Source organism: Corvus hawaiiensis, chromosome 10 (genome assembly GCF_020740725.1).
Source record: "Corvus hawaiiensis isolate bCorHaw1 chromosome 10, bCorHaw1.pri.cur, whole genome shotgun sequence".
NCBI classification, from domain to species: domain Eukaryota; kingdom Metazoa; phylum Chordata; class Aves; order Passeriformes; family Corvidae; genus Corvus; species Corvus hawaiiensis.
The window spans coordinates 27,781,807-27,798,913 of record NC_063222.1 but is presented as its reverse complement, the minus strand read 5'-3'; the positions used below and the strand labels follow the sequence as shown (position 1 = coordinate 27,798,913).

The 17,107-nt window shown below is 43.8% G+C and overlaps 1 protein-coding gene across 1 annotated transcript; it reads right to left on the bottom strand.

Annotated features, from left to right (window-relative positions):
* Positions 1-987: 987 nt before the first annotated feature.
* Positions 988-17,051, bottom strand: DHX36 (DEAH-box helicase 36). The gene is made up of 25 exons (XM_048313755.1): positions 16,821-17,051; positions 16,483-16,604; positions 15,410-15,611; positions 14,705-14,743; positions 13,387-13,557; positions 12,753-12,832; positions 11,767-11,841; positions 11,469-11,635; positions 10,832-10,913; positions 10,230-10,370; positions 9,608-9,710; positions 9,221-9,308; positions 8,318-8,373; positions 8,141-8,205; positions 7,500-7,643; positions 6,881-6,998; positions 6,147-6,245; positions 5,400-5,573; positions 5,024-5,110; positions 4,291-4,374; positions 4,091-4,190; positions 3,915-4,005; positions 3,394-3,514; positions 2,670-2,822; positions 988-2,026 (listed from the first exon to the last, which is right to left on the bottom strand). Exons 1-25 carry the CDS (start codon positions 17,022-17,024, stop codon positions 1,841-1,843), a joined length of 2,952 nt encoding a protein of 983 aa, XP_048169712.1. The 5' UTR covers positions 17,025-17,051; the 3' UTR covers positions 988-1,840.
* Positions 17,052-17,107: the final 56 nt, after the last annotated feature.

The window sequence follows — 17,107 nt, the reverse complement described above, 5'->3', positions numbered from 1 at the left end:
AACCGAAACTGCCATTTTTACCCAGGCTCTATCACTACCACTTCCTTTTGGCCCTCCTTTTGTGCTATTAATTAGAAAATTAGCCATCATTTAAGTACTGCAAAAATCATGAGAAAGGGGAATAATGCAGGTACCATGTGCCAGCCCGTATTTTCTTCATGACATTTAATCCAGCTCTGCCAGTAACAGTGCTACCAGTGCCAGCTTTTCCTCAAATAAAGCACCGACTTGTGATGCGGAGCAGCCCACCCGGCCCTGCGCAGCCCGGGGCCAGCGCTGCGCCTCAGAGCTGGGCGCCATTTTGTTCCCTCCTGCCCTAGCGACAGCCTTTGTTTCCAGCACAGAAGTTCCCCACTACAAATTATTTCGTTCCCATTTCCACACAGTTATCACTAATTTAGTCCCCTTTGCTTTCCCCTTTGAGTCCGGGGCTTACCTCCAGCGACGCCGTGGCTGCCGCATCCTGGGAGCGGCCGCGGCCCGCGCGGAGCCGAGCCCCGGGCGCCGGCAAGCCCGGGTGTCACGAAGCCATTCCAGCCCGGTTCTCCCGCAGCCTCACGGCCCTCACAGCCCGGCTGCTGCCCAGCGAACGCTCCCGACCCGGCTCCTCCCTCCCTGCAGCCGTCGGTGCCTCTTTTCCCCCTCCTCAGACTCCCTCCGGAACCCCCAACCCGCGGGGCAGGGCGATTCTCCTCCTCCGCCTCCTCATTTAAAACACCTGAGGGTGAAACAGTCAATTGGTGGTTGGGGAGGGAGGTTAAACGATCTATTTTCTGCAGCTGGCAGTGGCAACGAGGAGCTTGGCGCCCTCCAGCTTTGCTAACCCAATGGAAAGCATCGTCTAGCCACTAACTTTGACTTATTTCTGTATAAAAAATAAGTTTCACCTGAGCTGCTCTGCTTTCTTCAGGATAAAGCACATAAATCCTCCTGAGCTTGATGATCAAGGTCACTTTTGCAAAGAAAAAAAACCAACAAAACACCAAAGAAGGGAGAAAAGTTATATTTCCAGGCAAACAAAAGGAGACACAACCTTTTTTACTCGAGGATAAACCTCAAAATCCTTAACAAACTTTGTTATTCAAATATTCTTCCATAGCTGGAAAACATTCAAAACAGAACGACATTCAAAACATTGAGAACAGTTGAAATGACTTGCAAAAAAAGACTTTTAATGGAATACTATAACTTATACATGAACTTCTTAAAAAAAACCCCCAACCTGAATGCAATGAAACCTTAACGCATAATCCAACATGACTTTTATCTAACCCTGCTTTCTGTAATCTACAATTTCAGTCAGTAGTGATGATGGACAAGGACAGAAAGCAAAGGAAGATTAATTGAATGGGATGAAATGCAGGAAAGGTGAAGATTGTTTCCTCCCACAGTAAAAATTCAACAAGTGTTTTCAAGTTTAGTTTAATTAAGCTGTAATTACCTTCTGTGGAAGTGCTGGTGAGCAGACTGCTGCACAGCTGGAATAACACAGCAAGTGTAATTACTCACCACACCCCATTAAAAAAAAAAAGTTTAGGTATTACCAAGCAGTATTTTAGCAGGTTTTTAAAATATCTGTTACCTGATGGGTAAAAAACCCAAAGAAAACAGCTATAGCAGGACAAGAACCATACACCATCCAACAACTGCCTTTCTCTCCCTCACAAAGCTAACTGAGCACAGAACACATGCACGTACACATACTGCCAACTAGCTCCAAATAACTGCTCCTCAGGATGAGGAAATTACCAGCTTACCCTACAAAAGTTGTTCCTCTAGCTAAAGAAATGCTATAAAAAAGAAGGTGACTGGGCTGGCAGCGTGGCTCGGGTGAAGCGTGTCAGCTGTAGCGCTCGCCCTGGAACCGCGGCGCGAAGTTCCTGACGCCCTCGTTCTCCTGCGTGGTGATTAAGTCTATAATAGCTGTCAGCACTGCTGTATCCCTGGATTTAGTATCATTCCAGTCCACGGGATGGGGGTTTTCTATTTTTTCTTGTAGAAGATCATCGAGTTCTTGTCTCAAATTCTGGAAAGTGTTATAAATAAAGGGAAAAAAAGGAAAAAGGAAAGAGACGGGCAGTTAGAGCTACACACAGCATCAACAGGGAGGTTCCAATGCCTTGGGCCCTCTGTTCTCCTGACCCTTACACCCACTTCTTCTCCCATCAATTCATTTCCACATTGCTATTTTCAGCATCAAACACTGTCTCTCAAAACCCAGCCGTGTTACCTTTGATGAGAGATCACCATCTCTGGATGTGATGCCTCTAACAGACCACACATCCATTAGCTGGCTATTTCAGGATTAAAAAGAGTGGTTTAAAATAAAAATAAAATTTAAAAAAAGAGTCAGGTATGATTTCTGGGACCTAATATTTAACAGTTCTATAGAACCTATTCCTGTTAACTGAGGAGGCCCCACCCTCATGTTTCCATATCCATGTGGACATTTCCTGGACTAAGCAAGTCATCCTACAACTTCTGCTGTGCAACATTAGATCACTTTTGTTTGCTTTGTGTGCTTGAACTGCTCGCTGGGAGTGCATTTCAAACATCATCTCCCTGAGTGATGAATCAATAGGCACACAGGAATATCAAATCCAGAAATCCCCAAGCAGAACCAGTGTTAAACTGAGCCTTCCATGTACATTATTTTGAAACATAGTCACCTTGACCAAGTGTGCTATTCTTGCTGGAGACTGGAAAACAATCCACTCATCCACAGCAATGGTGTCCTGCTCCTTATCCTTCTGAATGGATATATCCCCTCCAAAGAACAAGAGGCAGTATGGAGACACTTCTGTACAATCATACAGGTAAATCTGCACAACAACAGAATTGTCTGATCACCCTCAAAATATCTCAAGTGCCATCAGTAATCCTTCATGAGACTCCTATAGAATTCCAGAAGATCATTACTCAGTTACTCACAAATTCTGAAGATGTATGAAGCAAATCAGTTCAAGAAAAGTTACATGAAATCAGATTGAACAAGAGCAAAAATGGTCTCAAGTCTTTCACGCAGTGGTGAAATTAAACCAGATGCTCCATAACAATGAGAGGAAAAAATGTCAGCATATTGAGAAGTGTTAGGACTGGACTGAAATGAAAAAAATAAACTAAAATTTAAAAATTTACACCTGTTATTGCCAGATCTTAAAAAACCCCAATCCTCCAAAAACCCCCAAGAACTAAACCACAGAAGTTCATTAGTTGTGGTACAATAGCCCCAGTGTCACAAAGGACATAATCTGATGGTGTGTACAAAGAATGGGCCAAGACAAGAAGGCCCCAGAACAAAAGCTGTTCACATCCCCTCTGAACCCTGATCCAAGCTCATTTTAAAAGGGATAATAAAACAAATAAACCCCACAAGCACAACCCCTGACTCACACTGCTGGTTCTCATCTTCAAATGGTACACGAGCCAGTTATAATGGAACTCTGTTTCCTCCACGTTCACCGATTTGGGATGGATATTAACTGATCCATCTGTCTTGGTGCAAACTTTCACCCTTCAAAGAAAAACAACAACAAAAGAGTCTGATAATACAAGAAGTGATAAATCGACAGACCAGGATCCCTGGGGTCCCTCTTCCCAAATAACCAGAAGTGACAGTGTTTGAAGTGCTGCTGTAGAACCCCTTGAGAGCAGTGCTATTGAGATGTTGTAATACTACCCATGGCACGGTAAGGTCACACAAATATTTCAAGCATTAGCAGGAATCCAGATCTTAAAAAAAAAAAAAAAAAAAAAATCAACAATCCCACCTTTCTCAGAGGAAGTAACACACAACCATGACTGAAACTGTACAGTGACATTCATTCATGCACTCAAGCCACTGCTTCACCTTGCCAAACTATGCCATGTAGAAAACATCTTGAATACAAACCAGCACTAAACCAAACCCTCACATTTTTCTCTTTTTGCTGAAGCTGGGCCGGATCTTTGCCACTTTGGGATAGAGGCCAGCACAGATGACTGCTTTGAGCAGCTTCTCATTACCTGCAGGGGACAGCAAAGTAAGTGAGGCAGTTCTGCAAGCTGTGATTTCGGCTGGGATAAATTCTCCCTTTCCCTCCACAGTTACCTGAGTTGGTGTTAGATTTGGGATTCTTGGGGTCTCTGCTATTCACAAATCCAGCTGCAAGGAGATGCTCAGCAAACTGCCCTTTCATGTTATGCAGCATCTAGGAAACAACGAAAATTGCCCTAGAATGATGCTGCACCAAAGGCACCTCCTTTTCCCCACAGACAGGATCCTGTTTTAACCTGGCAGGATGCCGTTACCTGCATGGTATTTGAGGACAAGAAATATTCCCAGCAATAGTCCTTCTCATTCCTGAAACCGCAACGCCGAGCCTCTTCCCAGCCCTAGAAATGAAAACCAGAGTTCTAAGGCGTTTATGAGTGAACACACACTACAAACTTAGGGACAGTGAAAACTGGAGGTCAACAAACAACAGTCACATGTTCCCTACTAGGGAGAAAGTAAATCCTTTGATTCTCTGTATATGTGCACACACCACAGTGCAGAAAAACACAGCTTCATAATATGTTGAATCACAACCTTCCTTTTTCCCTAGCGAGCAGTGATATCTGGCTGCGTTTGCCAGAGCACCCTTTGTTGTAATTAACAGTTCTGGGCAGGAACTGCATTTTCCAGGCCATTTATTTCCTCCTCTCCTCACCCCAACACAATACAGCAAAATGTCCAACACTTCTGAAGATGGCTTCAGCCTCTCGTAGAGGCCAGGACAAGAATGAACAATGTCAGCAAAGTAATTATAATATTATGTTTCCTTTGTCTTTTTCAAACTTATCCATCAGAAATCAGGTTACTGAGCCTGGAGACAAGATTCTCCAACACTAGAAGGGTGAAAATCAGTTTGGTTTTATGTTTCTGTAGAAGCCAAAAAAGAAAGCCTACAGAGCATAAACTGATCAGCTTTTTCCTTAGGATCATCTATATTACTCAAATTAAAATTCTAGAAGAAAAAAAACCACATGAAAACATGCTTACAGTGAAAGCATTCACCACAGTCAGATGGTCGCTTTTTGAGTTCTTCGACAGCTCCTTTCTTCTTGCATCTGCAACTTTCTCTTTGCCCTAAAAATTAGAACTTACATAATACCCAGACTGACATGACAGTTCTCTTTTTCTAATTCAGGTACATCTATACAGTACTCTGTGTGTAACATACATGAAAATTACAGTTATTTCCAGTATTCCATAGGAAAAATGACAATTCATAGTATGTGAAGGCAATCTCACTAGTAAAAATGTAATTAACATGACATTAATGAAAGTGCTCTTAAACTGTAACACCTCACTAAGTCCCAGTATCCTACTGAGATTCTTAAACTCCCACATGTAATTGTCGTCTGTGAGACTTTACCAGAGGGATGACAAAAGGGTCCTTGAAGCTGAGGCTGGCTGCAATGGTCAGCACAGGGTCCAGGCAGCAGAACAAGGCTCCAAACAGGATCATCTTCCCGATGTGCGGCTCCACAGGCAGCCGTGCCAGGTGGACACCCAGGGGAGTCAGCTCCTCCTGCCTGTCCAGAGCGTTCTGCCAGGACAAGGGTGGAAAGGAAAGAACAACAGTTACGTGAAATGGGGAGGATTTCCTTAGAAAAGCCACTGGTACACAGATATCACCCACTACTATGCAAATCAGATATTTCTATTTATGGCTACAACTCATTCGTACAAACAACACCAGAGCAAGGAATCAGCAGAATAAATGTGTCACTAATGTCTCCTTCCCCAGCATCCAAGGGAACAATGACATACAATGTACTTCTCCCATATGCCTCATTTGTCTCAAACTCCTCACTGATCCACCTGGAACAGGAAGGCTGGGGAGGCAGCAGGGGTAGGGAGTTAAATCAACACCTTAAATGTTGGGTCACATGTCTGTTTGGAGTCACTTAACAAATCCCTCAGAACTACTCTGTAGAGCCCATGAGCACATCATGGATTATGTGAAGTGCTCCCTCTGTGCAGTGAGGGTACCTTAGGGCTCTGCACAAAGGGTAGGGGGTTGCAGTGCCCAGAGCTGTGCAGCCAGACCTGTGTCAGGTAACACACACAGTACCACGGCCCTGAACAGATCATTCCTGTATATGCAGCAACACTTTACCAGCTCCATGAGGTGATTTATGGCCAACATCACAGCATCACGAGACGGGGGGTCCATCAGTTTGCTCAGAAAATAGGCAATTCCACCAAGCTTCAGGATCTGAAAGAAACACATCACAAGAAAAGCCTACAGCAACTGGAGACAGTTGCCTAAAATTAGTTAGCATAACCACACTCATTGAAATAGTGTGAGTAATTCACAGCTCGAGTTAGAATTTCTTTAGTTAAGAACTAAGGATAAAAAAAAAAAAGTATTAGTGATGAAATTTGTAGCAGAAGGATCTATTCTTCATTCAGTTCGCATACACAGGGCATTCCTTCTGCTTGCATAAGGAATTCAATGCAAACTGCCAAAAAGGGAAATTCACACCAGTTCTGAAAGTGCTTTGTAGTGAAATTCTTTTAAGAAATCACATAAACTGACTCACTGGAATTCTCACTGAAGCTTCTCTGATTGAATGATATTTGGGAAAAAGCACAGCCCGAATTTTTGTTAGTAGACTTCACCTTTTATTGATACTAGACAATTCTGTTTCCCCTGGGTTTGATGCACCCAGATACAAGTGTGCATTTACAAAAGTTGCTGCCATTATTGGCTGAATACACTGCATTTCTGGTGTAACAGAATTTTGGCTTAACAATCCTAGGGTCACAGTTGTGTTAACTTATTCTCTCAACCACTTATCCCAATGGAAAAGTAGATAACAAATATATTTGAAGATTCCCTCTGTTTACCTTGATTTGTAAGCAGAGTTCTTCCAAAGGTGTCCTCAGGATCTCTGGTAACTGATAATCATCCAGAAGGCTGGCACGCAGTCCGTTGTACAGATGGTAACAGTGGCCTGGCTGAACTCTGCAACGATTTAAAGAAACAATTCCTTTGGGTTTAGTTGGTTGTTGTGGGGGTTCTTTTCCTATGAAACTATGACACTATGATTGCGTTTGCTTACAACAACCTTCCCAAAACTCCTCAAGGAATTAGAACTGAAGTGTATCCAACTGTAAAAGCCATGCCAGTCTTCTGAAACACAGACCCATCAGCAGGAAAAAGGCATAGAGAACACAAATTAGTTTTTACGCCATTTCCATTTTAATGTATCAGCCTCATAAATCAGGTGTGAGGGCCAACAGTGACCAAAATTAAAATACAATGCAGGACTTTCTTTTATAGGAGGGAAACTCTGGAGTTAAATGCAGCACAAGTCAATTCAGCTTCCTAGGAAGACAAGGAAATCATTCCTTGCCCAGGAACAGGAGCCGGCTGTGCCAGCACGTGCAAGTAAGAAAGAAGAACCTTCAGCACTATTGGAAACTCAACATCCCCAGACTTCCCTAAGCACCTCACTGTTCTTACCTTCCTGCTCGACCCTTCCTCTGCTTGGCATTGGCTTTGCTGACCCACTCTGCCGTCATGGTGCTGATGTTGTTCTGGGTGTCAAAGTGAGTCTCCTTTATTTTCCCCCCATCTATAACGAACACGACGTCATCGATTGTAATGCTGTTGAAAAAAAGAGGGAAAAAAGCAACTTTTCGTCTTTGCATGTGTGACCTAGAATCGGGTTTGGCCTCTCTTTATTCCCTCCCAAACAGAGTCAGCAATTAAAAAAATCCGTTTGGAATTTCATTAAGAACTATGCTACTGAACAGTTCAAGAAAGAGCTGATTTATTCTCCTGGATCTGGCCAAAGTCCCCACTTGGGTTCTGAAGAGAGGACAGGCAGCTCAGATGATCATGTACAAGTCATTCTAGTAATTGTTTAGCATTCCTGTAGTTTAATTGCTCAAAACAATGTAGTTGGTTGAATTATTTAAAACAATTATAGGGAAACTCTGTTTAGTCTATAAATATTTCTAAAGACAAAGTGTTATAAATGAATGGCACAAACACCAAAACTTATTTTTGGGAAAACCGAACAGGTTTATACTTTGCATTATCACTTCCATTTATTTTGTTAAACACACAGCTTTCCTGGCTCTGGACAGGCAGGCATTTACCTGGTCTCTGCAATGTTGGTTGCAATCACGATTTTCCTCACTCCTGGCGCGGTCTTCTTGAACACCTGTAATTATCCAGGGCCCATTTATGTGTTTGCCAAAACCAAACATGTGCTTCTTTTTTTTTTTTTTTTTCTTTTGGTAGTTGTGAAATATTGCAATAAAAGAGCAGCATACCTGAGTCTGGTTAACAGTAGGCATCAATGAATGCAAAGGTATGATAATAAACCTATCTGAAAGTTAAAAATCAGTAAAAGATATGGTGTAAGCACAGAAACTTCCAATTTTACAGGAAAATCAACTAAATCAACTATGCAGAACAGAAAAAATAGGCTGCAAGTCAGGCTATTGTTTCTTGCTCTGAGACCACATGTATTTGTATCATAACAGCAAATTCTAAAGTAAAAAGGTATAAAGGCCTTTTTTATGATGCTATAACATGACAAGTTCAAGAAAATATATGAAGTTATTTACAGTAATTTAGATTTCATTTTTAAATTCTGGAGTTATTTAATAATTGGTCAAGTTTAATACACAAATTGACACAATCTTTCAATAAACTGGAATTCTGCATCTCTGGTATGTACACAACCACACTGCAAGTCAACATGTGAACAGTCAAGAGCCCAGCTAAGATAGGTGAGACAAACACGAGAGATGCAAAGGGACAAGTTAAAGTGTGACAGACAGGCACAGAGTACTTGAGTATCTGTAAGAAAGGTTCTCGAATAAACAGGATTTAAGGAACTATCAGCAAAGCAGGGGAAGCTGCTCAAGGATGGAGCGCAGAGGAGGCGCATGCACAATGGAGTTATTTTGGATGGGAGTTCTCCCAGCTACAGGAAAGGACAAGAGGAAGAAGATGCAGGTCAGGTTGTTTTTCAGATTGTCACTCCCACACTGAGGAAAATGAGTTGTTGTTAGCAGAGGAAAGATACCACAGACACAAAAACTGCTGAACATTTTGGAGAGGAGAGATGGGGGAAAAAAATTAATCCAGTGCAACAGCAGCAACCCCATGCAAGAAGAGTCTGCCACCAATGCTACCGCCAGAACTCCCATGGAGAGTTTGGGTTTTACCTGACTTAAACATGACTTGTGACATCAAGAGCTCATGCAAAGTGCTGATGTTATCCCAGCCTGGCAGAAACACCAGAATTGCACCATCCTACAGGGAAAAGAGGGAGTGAAGGAAAGAGAGGTCAGAACACATCACACACTACAGGGAGCCAGCTCCTTGCATACATGGTGGGCATGTGAGATCTGAAACCTCACTGACCCAGTCTGGAACAGTCTATCAAGGCTTTTTTTCTATAAAAGAGCTACCTACATGTATTTATCTGAATGTAAGATTAATTCAAAGCTGTCCAATTACTTAGAAGCGCAAACAAAAATTTCCCTTCTTTCTGTGTGACCAACCATGCCAGCTCTGGCACTGCCACTGCCTCCAGCTCAGTCCCACTGTACCTCCTCTTCCAGCACAATGTGTTTGATCAGGGCTGCTACAAGGTCCAGGTCCACCTTGTCATCATCCATCATTTCCAGGGCATCAATTGTACTTGCTGAATACCTGCAGCAGGGAAAGCACAGACACTGGTCCCTTGGAACAGGCAAAGCCAGGGGCTCCTGCTCCTGCTGCCAGGCTCTGAGTGAACCACCCAGCCATGAACCCACCTCCAATCAGCTCAGTTCTTTAAGCAGTTCCTGCACCTCCGAAGTACTCTCCACATTTAGTTCAGTGAGATTATTGTCAGTTCAGTACAGTTGAAGAGTTACCATGTCATGACTGAATTGTCTTTGAAGCACTTACATGACCTCTCTCCTTCTCATGGATGAGCCAGGGACTGAAAATCTATATTTAGGTAATGAACTGAAATTTACATTGAGTAACTCAAAGGGAGCTAATTCTGCTGTCTCTAAAGCACTTCACTGGCTGCCAGCCAACTACACAGGGAATTCCATCATCATTTTCCACAGCAGCCACTACCCCACTGTTACGAAAGCCCAGCAACACAATACAGCACTGATTTATGGTTCTCACTTCAGAGCTGCCTGAAAACTGAAAACAGAAGAGAAACTTGGGCCCAACCTGCCCTGCAGCTGCCTTAGGTAGCCTGGCCACTGCTGCCTGTAGATCTCCTCCTTCTCCTCCTTCTCCGGCCTGCTCACGTGGCCCTGCATGAAGCCCTTCCTCCAGTGCAGCCGACGGTCCATCTTTTCCGGGGTGTACCTTTACACAGGAGGAGCAAACACAATTCCATTTGAAACTGAGGGAATTTGGAGCAGCTGCACAGCAGTTTTCCAAACCATGGACAATATGCTGTGCTTTAGCTAGCCCATGTGTAAGATCCTTCAGTTTCTGTTCTGACAGAAATCTTACAAAAGCAGGGACCAACCCTAGTAAGCACGAGAACATGTAGGGAAAAAGAAGTGAACAGCAAGAAAGACTAGTTTGATTTAGAGATCTGAAAATTCACCACACCAACAGAGAAATTGTTCTTCCCCTCAAGCCAACATTCCCAGGTAGCCGTGTGTCATCTGTAATTACAGTACAAGGCCCCCCTTCAAAGGTTTTCTGTTGAAAAATGCAGGCAATTCTTCTTTATGCCAAGTTACTCTTTGAGCATACATACACTAAGCTAAACCCCCTCCCAAATACTGTCTGAAATGATGTTCAGAAAAAACACTTGCCTCAACTTCTCAATGACATCTTCGAGCAGATATTCCACCACCGGGAAAGTGAACCCAGGGATGTGAATCATTGGGCAATGGTCTGTGGAGGGAGGCAGAACTCGGTTTTAAAACTACTGATGAAATACTGCACTGGAAGAGTAGAAGCAGTAAACATTCCTCACTATTTCTGCAATAAAGCTGCCATGTCTACAGGACATTTCCAATTGTCAGGGAAGATGCCAAATTCACCCCCAAATAAGGCTGCTGAATAAAAAAGCACAGGCAGCAGGCAGTATTTTGGATACCAGGATGTTCAGCTGGTTCCAGCCGCTGGAAAAAGCTGGGAGACTGAACAACTAAAAGTTCAATCTCCCTGCCCACTCACACCAAGAATGCTAAAACATGGTAAATATTTACTAGGAAAACACTTTGGACTCTGCTTCCATAACATGTCTGAAAAGCAAAACCAGAAGCAAGATCAGGTCATAATGAGATAAAACTGAGATAAACTGCATCTCCAGAAGCTGGCAAATCTTTGTAAAATTGAAGTAATTTCTTCTTTTGATACAAATAAATTCCGTAATTCAAGAACTGCACTATACTGTGGAAGCCTAAATTACTTAAGAGGAACATTCCTAGGAAGCATTTCACCTACCAAAGTACTCAGAAAACTTCTCTGCATTTAAAGTAGCACTCATCAGTATGACTTTTAGATCCTGTCGAACATTCAGAAGATCTTTAATAATGCTCATTAAAACATCTGACTGAAGATTTCTTTCATGGATTTCATCAAGAACTACATGACTGATGCTGGACAAGTGCCTAAAATAGAAGGGGAGGAAGTTAAACTTTTGTTTTTAGAAAAATTATAAAGCAAAGCCATGACTAAGTTTGGAACAGCTCAGGATTCATTTCATAATTGCATTCAGTGTCTCATTAATAGGAGCTCTTACTTATCTGACTGGAGCCACTGCAGGACAATTCCCGTGGTACAGTACAAAATCGAACCTTGTTTCCTTGGCAACCGACTGAAAGAGACACAACAACAACTCCTCAGTTCTCCTTTGTATTTAACAAAATACTTTAAAAGCTTAAACCCCAACTGCAGGTGCCATGCCAGACACGATGCAGATGTGCCTCACTGCCTCCCTCACTCGCAGCACAATGGGAGGAACAAGGAATTAGGTTACTGTTGCATCACTTTTGTGGATGGGGAATGGACCAGGGAGAGGCTCTGGCTTCCCAGACATCCCTTGCCATCTCCTGCACATTGAGGTGCTGATCCCCAACTCCTGCAGCTCTCTAGGCTCAGAACAGAGGGCACTCACATGCACAGGATTGTGAGCAAAGAGAAATAGCAGAGAGATTCTATGAATTCCAGTTAAAATGCTGTGAGGGCTGAGCTGTCCTCTCTCACCAGCAGTTTTGCTTCAGCAATAGGGTTCCATTATGTGCTGGTACCACTTCAGATACTCTTTAAAATTATAGCCAACTCCAAATATAAGAGCTTTTGCTCTGCAAGCTCCTGTTACTGCACCTATTACATGGTCCCACGGAATTAGTCCATACATACACATAGCAAACACATAGCTTTCCACAGAAATACAGTTTGGAGCATTCTCCCCTTTAGCATTTTCACTTTTCCTTGAAATTCATGGGATTAGGGACATCAGTTTTATTTCTGCCCACAGCAGAACCTTTTACAAGAGCTGAAAACAGGACTTACTCAACAAAGTCTAACGGGCTAGTCACTGTCACATGGGGCATAAACCACAGTAACTGCACTCAAACCTTTTCATAAAATTCAAAAACCTCATTCCTTCCTCGCAGGAATTCCTTTAGGGGAAATATCAGCAGGAAAGCAGTTATTTCTTTTTAGAACTACTTTTCAAATTGTCTCCTTTGGATAACAACAGGCCCTTCCCACAGAGCCGCTCACCTCTGCAGGCGGATCTGGTAGCCCGTGCTCCTGCCATTGCCACAGCTCTCTGCCCTCTCAGCAGCCACCCTCTCAGCCACCTGAGGGGGAGAAAGAAAATCAGGCTGATCTGTGATGAGCTGCTCATCAGTAGGAACACCCAGAACTGAGATGGTTTGTAAATAACAAAGAAATGCCCTGAAAACAACCTTTTCTCTTCCCCTGAGAGCAGCAACCCACGGACAAGACTTTAGAGAAACACACCCACTCGGGCATTAGCAGCACATTCCACTTTCAGCAGGATGAGCTTTGCCCGTCTGACACTGAACTATCAAGGAGAGTAACTACTGAGAACTTGAAAGCCAGATTCCTTCCTGCTCATTAATACACCTCTAGAGGGCCTGGCACAAGAGTAGTTTTTATCTTAATTGACATTTGCACTGCCCAAATCCATTAAAATCACAGATATAACACATGACTAAAGCCAGGGAAGAACAAGGCTGCAGTGCCATACTCCATCAATGGCCAGATCCTGTGAATATCCAATTAGTGCACATTAACAGAACTGTTATTTGCAGCAGACTCTGAGGCGCCCCAGAAGGAACGCGGGAAGCTCGGGGGTGTGGAGCGAGGGCGCAGGGGAAGGGGCACTCACGGAGATGGCGCTGATCCTGCGGGGCTGGGTGCACACGATCCTGCACGTGGAGCCCAGGCCGCGCTCTATGTGATCGTCCAGGATGAACTGTGTCACCTGCGTGGTCTTCCCGCAGCCTGTCTCGCCGCTGATCACCGTCACACGGTTGTTGTTGATCAGCTTCACAAGCTCCTGGCCCAAACGAAGACAAAACAATTACTGTGTTGTTGTTGCAAATGGATTTTAGAGGATTTTGACAATTCTCTGCTCCTGTGGGATGAACGCTGAGCAAAGTGTCAGCAGCTGAAGAAACGCTCGGCTGCTTCTGGTAATGCTACAAAAAAAAGTTTAGTTTAAACCTCACAGAAGTAATTTCTGCACATTTGCACTTCCCATGCGTAGGGTTTAAAGCACACCCAACCTCAACACTAGCTTTAAATACTTTAGATCCTGTATGAAAAAAACATAAAAGAACTAAAATGAAAGCCTGAAATACACTTTTAAACTTTCTGCTTCCTACTTGGCTCCTGTAAATCTTTGGAGACTGAACACAAAGCTGCCTGGTTGGACTCCAAGCCTGCATGAACTAAAGGTTTTCAGCACAGTATTTTAACATTTCTTGTACCAACAGGAACAGTTTCCCAGCCTCCACCTCCCCACCCCAAGGACTGCTAAGGGGAGTATGACTATTTTAAGAAACAAATGCTAACAGAAAGGACATTATGGCAAATAGAGAAACTGTAGGAAGGAGCTCACTAATCATCCACTGAGCCTGCAAAAGCAAACATATCAGAATACTCCATTCCTACAGCATACAGGGGATACCACCTGAAGAATTAATATCAATTAGTAACAGCCCCTACTGTCACTGACCTTATCCTGCAACTGGGAAACTAATGGCACTGAAGGCCAGCAGTGCAGCCATTAAGTCTGTGGTTAAAGCTAAAAAGGCTTAATTGGCATTATATTCAATTCTACACTGGCTAATTGTGCAACAAAGGGCACAATTTTATACACAGAAGAAAGCACAACAATTTGAGTAACCAGGAACCTTCTAGATGTTTAACTGGCAGAAAAAGAAGACCTATTATTAAATGTATGTAGCAGCCATGTATTCCCAGTTATATTCCCATGAGAACACTGTACTGAGCCCCATAATAATGATCAGTGAGCCCCGGTACAGTCTGGAAAGAAATCACCTCCAGGGTCAGAACCTGGCAGGCTTCTTCCCTTCCTGAAGGCCACAAAGGATTGCTGCCAGTCACAGGGCTTTCACAACTGCCTTCTCCTGTTTTGGAGCCCAGCACCACAGACTGTCTCTCTTTAAATACGTGCTCACCTCTCTCATCCCGTATGAGGGGAGTTTCTCTCGGAATCTCTGGGGAAAAAGAAAAAAACATTTCTCTTTAAACACCTTTTCAACACTGAAGCAATAATAGAACAGATTTCGCCTCTAATCTGGGCTAAACTGCAAAATAATGACAAACTGCTCAGCAACACTTGTATAAACACAGGCCCATGGGAAACAACTTTAATTCCATGTATGGCTTCTGTTGCATTCTATTTAGAAAAATGATTTCAGCCCAACAATTCAGTACACGATAAGGTAGGTATATACAGGTGCAGGAGCAGGGCCTGGTATGGAAGAAAGAACTGGTGTTCAGGGTAAGACAATTTTCTATACGTGGATGTTAACAACAAAACCACTGTTTTCAAGAGGTAATTCCTTCAGAACCCAGTGTTGTGCTTTCAGTTTCAGACATAACTGCACGGATACAATCCATGAAAAAGAAAGAGAAACTCACCCAATGAAACAACATGTCAGCTTCAAATTTCAGATTCTAAATGTTTCTGAAATTTGTAATTTCCCATTTTTAATTACTGTTCTATCAATAGGTATGAATTTTATGAATTCTAAAGATAATTCTTAGCAAAAGTAACATTATGACAACTTTCTAGTAAACTGCAAGATATTACATTTTCAGGTTAGATTAATTTTAAAAAAGTCAATGAAACGTTTTCAACTTCACACAAGGAAAAGTACCTGCATTTCAATATATTTGGGATCAGATCTCTTCTTCATTAAGTCTTCTTTAAGCCGCTCATCTAAATCAGCATCCTGCTCATTTTTTTCACAGAGATATTCCACATCCCAATCCAAGGATGTTTTTTCCAAGGCTGGTCTCTGTCTTACAGGAGCTTTTTCAGCATCTGGTTTCACTTTGGCAGGCTGTTCTGGAGTAGGGCTGGAAACACAGAACAAAAACTTCAGATTTCCCAGCTGTGCCTGGCCACATGCAGAGTGCACGTAATTACATCCAGCAGTTAATGAACCAGCAGCCCATGGGAACAGAGAATCATGGAATGGTTTGGATTGGAAGAGACCTTAAAGCCCATCCAGGGCCACCCCTGCCATGGGCAGGGACACCTTCCACTGTCCCAGGCTGCTCCAAGCCCTGTCCAACCTGGCCTGGGACACTGCCAGGGATGAGGCAGCCACAGCTGCTCTGGGTCTGTCACTACAGCAAAAGTCATTAAACCAATTAAAGTCTCAAACTACCAACCACCAAAAACCTGACATCAGGTTCTAAAAAAACCACATTCTTTTGCACCAAATGAAGCCACAAAGCAACAAAGCACCATCAATTGCCACTTGATCCACTGCCCCATAACTGGATCCCTCAAAAAAATGGATCCCAAATCCGCTTAATTCAGCACACCTGCCTATTCCAGCTATTCCTGAAAATCCTTAACGAGCCCAGAACAGACCCTGCTTCAGACACTGAGAAAATGTTCCAAGACTGCTCAGTAACTGAAAACAGAAGTCAAAAGCCACCTCTGGAAGAGTGTACCTACCGTAGTATGCCTTGAGATCAGTTGTAAGTTTTATGAGTTTAAGTTGAAATTTAACACCCCAAACTCAGCAATAATGAGAGCGTTTTACAGCAATGGGTACAATCATTTCAATGTGACAATACATGTGGAAGAATCTGAGGATATTTGTTGAGCCAATTCACTCAATAAAGGTAAATAACTTCTGATACATCTTCCTGTCAGCTTATGGAAAGTTCGTGCAATTTAAAACAAATAAAAGAACTAGTAATTGTATCTCTTTACCCTTCTTCATCTCCAGACCACCAGGACATGGCTTCTTGCTCTTTGTCGTTTTTAGTCTGGACAGAATTCAGCAGCTGCACGATTTGCTCTTCCCTGCGCTCATCCATGCGCACAACAGCTCTCTAGGGCAGAAAAGCACAGCCTCCATCAGCGCGGACTTCGTGTATCCACAATTACGTTAGCAACACTCGCACGGCGTTCTCCGCCTCCCGAGGCTCTTCGGCATGACCAAAGATCTACGTTTTTCCCTACGCGCAGTTCCAAGGTGCAGAGGCACAGACCCTTGTCCCCCCGGCCAGATGAGCCCTGTCCCCGGGACGCGTCCCCGCGTCCCTCACCTGCTGCCGGTCCGCGTCCCGGTTCTTCTGGCCCTGCTTGCGCGCGTACCACAGCCCGATCTCGCGGCCCCTCAGGTGGCCGGGGTGCCGTCCCCGCCCGCCGGGCCCGCCCGCCGAGGAGGAAGCGGCGGAGGCAGAGCCGCCATCGCCGCCGCGGCCCCGGCCTCGGCCGCGGCCCCAGTCGCGGCGGTGCTCGTAGCTCATGGCCGCGAGTGCCGGCGCAGAGCAGCCGGCACAGCCCGGCCCGGCACCGCTCAAATCGGCCCGGCGCGGCACCTCCTCATCCG